The 4,092-nt window shown below is 29.5% G+C and overlaps 1 protein-coding gene across 3 annotated transcripts in view; it reads right to left on the bottom strand.

The window, feature by feature from the left end:
* Nucleotides 1-712: 712 nt before the first annotated feature.
* The window catches only part of LOC106472569 (fas apoptotic inhibitory molecule 1-like), a 13,540-nt gene continuing 10,160 nt past the window's right edge, over nt 713-4,092 (bottom strand). The window contains exon 4 of one of the 3 annotated variants that reach the window (XM_022401132.1): nt 713-2,017. In XM_022401132.1, the coding sequence (XP_022256840.1) occupies nt 1,868-2,017 (150 nt within the window). In that variant the 3' untranslated portion in view covers nt 713-1,867. The remainder of the gene's footprint in view (nt 2,018-4,092) is intronic. The other 2 variants (XM_022401131.1, XM_013933223.2) reach the window with 2 other exon arrangements.

The following is a 4,092-nucleotide window of genomic DNA, read 5'->3' as shown; positions in this document are numbered from 1 at the left end:
ACCCAAAGAAAGATCAAATATCTCTGATCTTTATAAACACCCAAAGAATAAATGTTTTAAGTCAAAGTCAACAAATAAAATTTTTGTTTCAATGTATCTTGTATTTCTTAACCTAATCTAAGAATAAAAGTATGGTAGTAATTACTTGACGTTACAGTGTTATCTGAACATGGTGATAATTATTTTATGTTACAGTGTTATCTGAACATGATGGTAATTATTTTATGTCAGTGTTATCTGAACATGGTGGTAATTATTTTATGTCAGTGTTATCTGAACATGGTGGTAATTATTTTATGTCAGTGTTATCTGAACATGGTGGTAATTATTTTATGTCAGTGTTATCTGAACATGGTGGTAATTATTTTATGTCAGTGTTATCTGAACATGGTAGTAATTATTTTATGTTACAGTGTTATCTGAACATGGTGGTAATTATTTTATGTTACAGTGTTATCTGAACATGGTAGTAATTATTTTATGTTACAGTGTTATCTGAACATGGTGATAATTATTTTATGTTACAGTGTTATCTGAACATGGTAGTAATTATTTTATGTTAGTGTTATCTGAACATGATGGTAATTATTTTATGTTAGTGTTATCTGAACATGATGGTAATTATTTTATGTTACAGTGTTATCTGAACATGGTGGTAATTATTTTATGTTACAGTGTTATCTGAACATGGTGGTAATTATTTTATGTTAGTGTTATCTGAACATGGTAGTAATTATTTTATGTTACAGTGTTATCTGAACATGGTAGTAATTATTTTATGTTACAGTGTTATCTGAACACTAAAGCCTGTGATTCAGTTTTTTGTGGAGTTTTGCCAGTAATCTTGTTTATGGCATACTCTATTCCAATAAAACACATACACAAAAATGCTACTATCACTTGAGCTCATCCACAAATAGCCTAACAGCAAGACTTGCATTATGTAATTATTAAACACTAGTTCTATATTATGTATAACTGATTAGTGGCATTCTTAAATTTTGTAATATTTGTCACATAATATAAAGCAGTAAATATAAAGCTCAGTATTTTTCTACAGGTTTTATTAAAAACAAAAATACAGAACCATATCTCCCCAGTTTAACAATGTTTAAAACTACATTTGTTTGTTATGTACTACAGATTTTATTAAAAACAAAAAATACAGAACCATATCTCCCCAGTTTAATAGTGTTTAAAACTACATTTGTTTGTTATGTACTACAGATTTTATTACAAACAAAAAATACAGAACTATATCTCCCCAGTTTAACAATGTCTAAAACTGTTTGTTTCTTATTAATGATTAACTAGTAAAATCGAGGTACCTTAAATAAAGATTTCTGAAAGGCTTTAATTTTGTTGCTTAAAATGTTGTAAAACATTTGCCTGCTACGAAATATCAGATTGTTACAATGAGATTTTCCTTCCAAAATGCAACACTGTTAAGTGCTGTTACAACTTTATTTCAGGAGTTAGAGATGAAATGTCAGTGCAATGTATATTCATCTTTTTCAAATTTAAGTACACATGCAACATTAACATTTATTTATACACATAGATTTAAATGGTTCTCATTCTGTGCTGATTTTTTTAACTGGTCTCTCAGTCAGCTGCTTAACCAAGCTTTTTATTCAATTGGATACAAAGGAATTTTACCTCTTTTGAAATAATGTGCATAAAAAAAAATTACTGACTAGTTTTCCAGTGACTTCTCAGTTTGATGTGATAAATATGTCTTGTTAAGACTCAGATATCTGAATTAGCATCATAGTTTTTACCTTGGAGAATACATATTAACTGACTCGAGTCACAACAAAATTATGTCATAGTATAAACGTTTTCAGATCTAGGACACATTTTTCCTTCACTCAACACTCTCCGGAATTTCTACATCATTAACAAACAAGCTATGAACTATTCCTTTACGCTTGTTTCCAGTGCTTACGGCTTTGATGTAGGCCTGATAATCACCCACGCTAAAGTGGGTTTCTGTCCCATCTTCAACAAACTCTCCCTGAAAACAAACATTGATTTATGAAAGAAGAGAAAGCATAGAAACTACACACAACATTAAAAAATCTATTTTATTTATACATTTCCTGCACATAATGATCTTAATTAGCCTGAGCCTACTACAAGGCTTATATCTTAATAGTTTGTCTATGATAATCCTAAAGTCATTCAGTTTCTTAGAAAATGGTCTTCTTGGAAACTGTCTTAATTCTTCACATTTTCTAAATGTAAATACAATTTCAACAGAGTTGTGTTGTTCAAAACGGTTCCACAATTTAGGTTGAGTAATTCCTCACACACTCATTAATGTGATGTGCTAATACCGTGGTTATTTCTTTTCCATGCCACTTTGAAATATTAAAACTTATTTAATATTTACAAAATTAGCACAAAAAAAATAAAAAATTGGAATTTAAATTATTCCATTGTAAATATCATATGTGAAATCTTGACACAGAAAATATGTTTCTACTAATTAAATTCAAATTTTACCACCATGTAGGTTTCCACATTGTTATCTAATATACGGTTAACACAGAACATTGAAATAATTCAACAAATATAATATCTTCTACTTAGGTGGCTTTATTACACTGTGACTCGTTCAAGAACTTCAAACTAATATCTACTCACTATGAACTCTTAAAACACATATACGGGAAACACAATCTTCAGATGAAACAAAAACTGACGTTACTTTTCATCTACTGCTTTATGAGAAATAAATTTCTCCAAGTTCAAGAATGCATCAACTTTTTCCCTCACAAAATGAATCTTATAAAAATTTGGTCATTCTGATTATGCATTTTTACAAATTAGCTAAATTAATTCTAGAATGTAATCGCAAATTTTTGTTTGGGAGAAAAAAAGCATTTTTAAAACTATGTGAGCACTTAGAATAATTCTTTTTTAAATATGTCACAAACTTGCACAGGCCAGATTAAACTTTTGAAATATTAGCACTATAATGAAGAGGTATATATACTCGTATTACATGCTTTTATAATTACATATTTAACAATCAATAGTCTATCATGAAAAATCAATACCTTATGAATGGTAATTATATAATGCATGTTTTCATTCACGTGTGTATCAATAATAAATATTTCAGAGACACTTGTGTTAGAATTACAACTATCAATACACATACACAATATAATAATGTGAAGTAATCAATGTGAAACTTTCAAAGTTACTCCTAAATTTGTACAAGTCCCTAAAACCCATTAATCCTGTGCTCAGTTGAAGCAGTTGATGATTGGCTCTCTCAAAAACAAAAGCCAAAAGCCTTTGTTAAATTTTACTTAAATTGAATTACACATGCAGGAGAAGTGAAGAAATAAAAATGTGACGAAAGTTCCCCTGGAATTCTAGTCAAGAAATTGGTTGACACGTTTTCACTCTATTTTCAGTGCAAGTTCAAAGGTACTTGGGAATAATTAGATATAAAATTGGTTTTGTTTTGGATATTCATGCAAAGCTATATAACAGTCATCTGTGGTAACCATCCCTAACTTTAAGCTAACAGACCAGAGGAAAAGGAGCCAGTCACCAGCACTGATTGCTAACTCTTGGAGCATCATGGCTCCAAAGTACACCATGCTAATCACTAGGTCATACTTGGCTCGTAAAATTTGGAAACTTGATCTCGGTGATCAATAATGCAAATGATTATATAAAAATTAGAATATAAAACTACCAAGTAAACTACAGTGTGCAAAAACAAGATATTTCTTGAGAAGTATTCTGATTTTACTGAAAAGAAAAAAAAAAAAAAAGAAGTTGTATGATCTTTCGAAAGTAAGAAGCAAATATATGGGAAAAATCTACAAATTTCAAACTCTGTTCAAGAAATATTAAAAAACAATATCCTAAACTGACTCATTAGTCAGTCTTGACACTTACTGCTGAAGTTCTACAGTACATGATTATAATGATAACACATTTTAAGGAGAATCACTTGAGGTCTACAGTACATGATTATAATGATAACACATTTTAAGGAGAATCACTTGAGGTCTACAGTAAATGATTATAATGATAACACATTTTAAGGAGAATCACTTGAGGTCT

Source organism: Limulus polyphemus, unplaced genomic scaffold, assembly GCF_000517525.1.
Source record: "Limulus polyphemus unplaced genomic scaffold, Limulus_polyphemus-2.1.2 Scaffold5425, whole genome shotgun sequence".
Taxonomy (NCBI): Eukaryota; Metazoa; Arthropoda; class Merostomata; order Xiphosura; family Limulidae; genus Limulus; species Limulus polyphemus.
The sequence above is the reverse complement of the archived record's forward strand: the minus strand, read 5'-3'. Positions and strand labels throughout refer to the sequence as shown.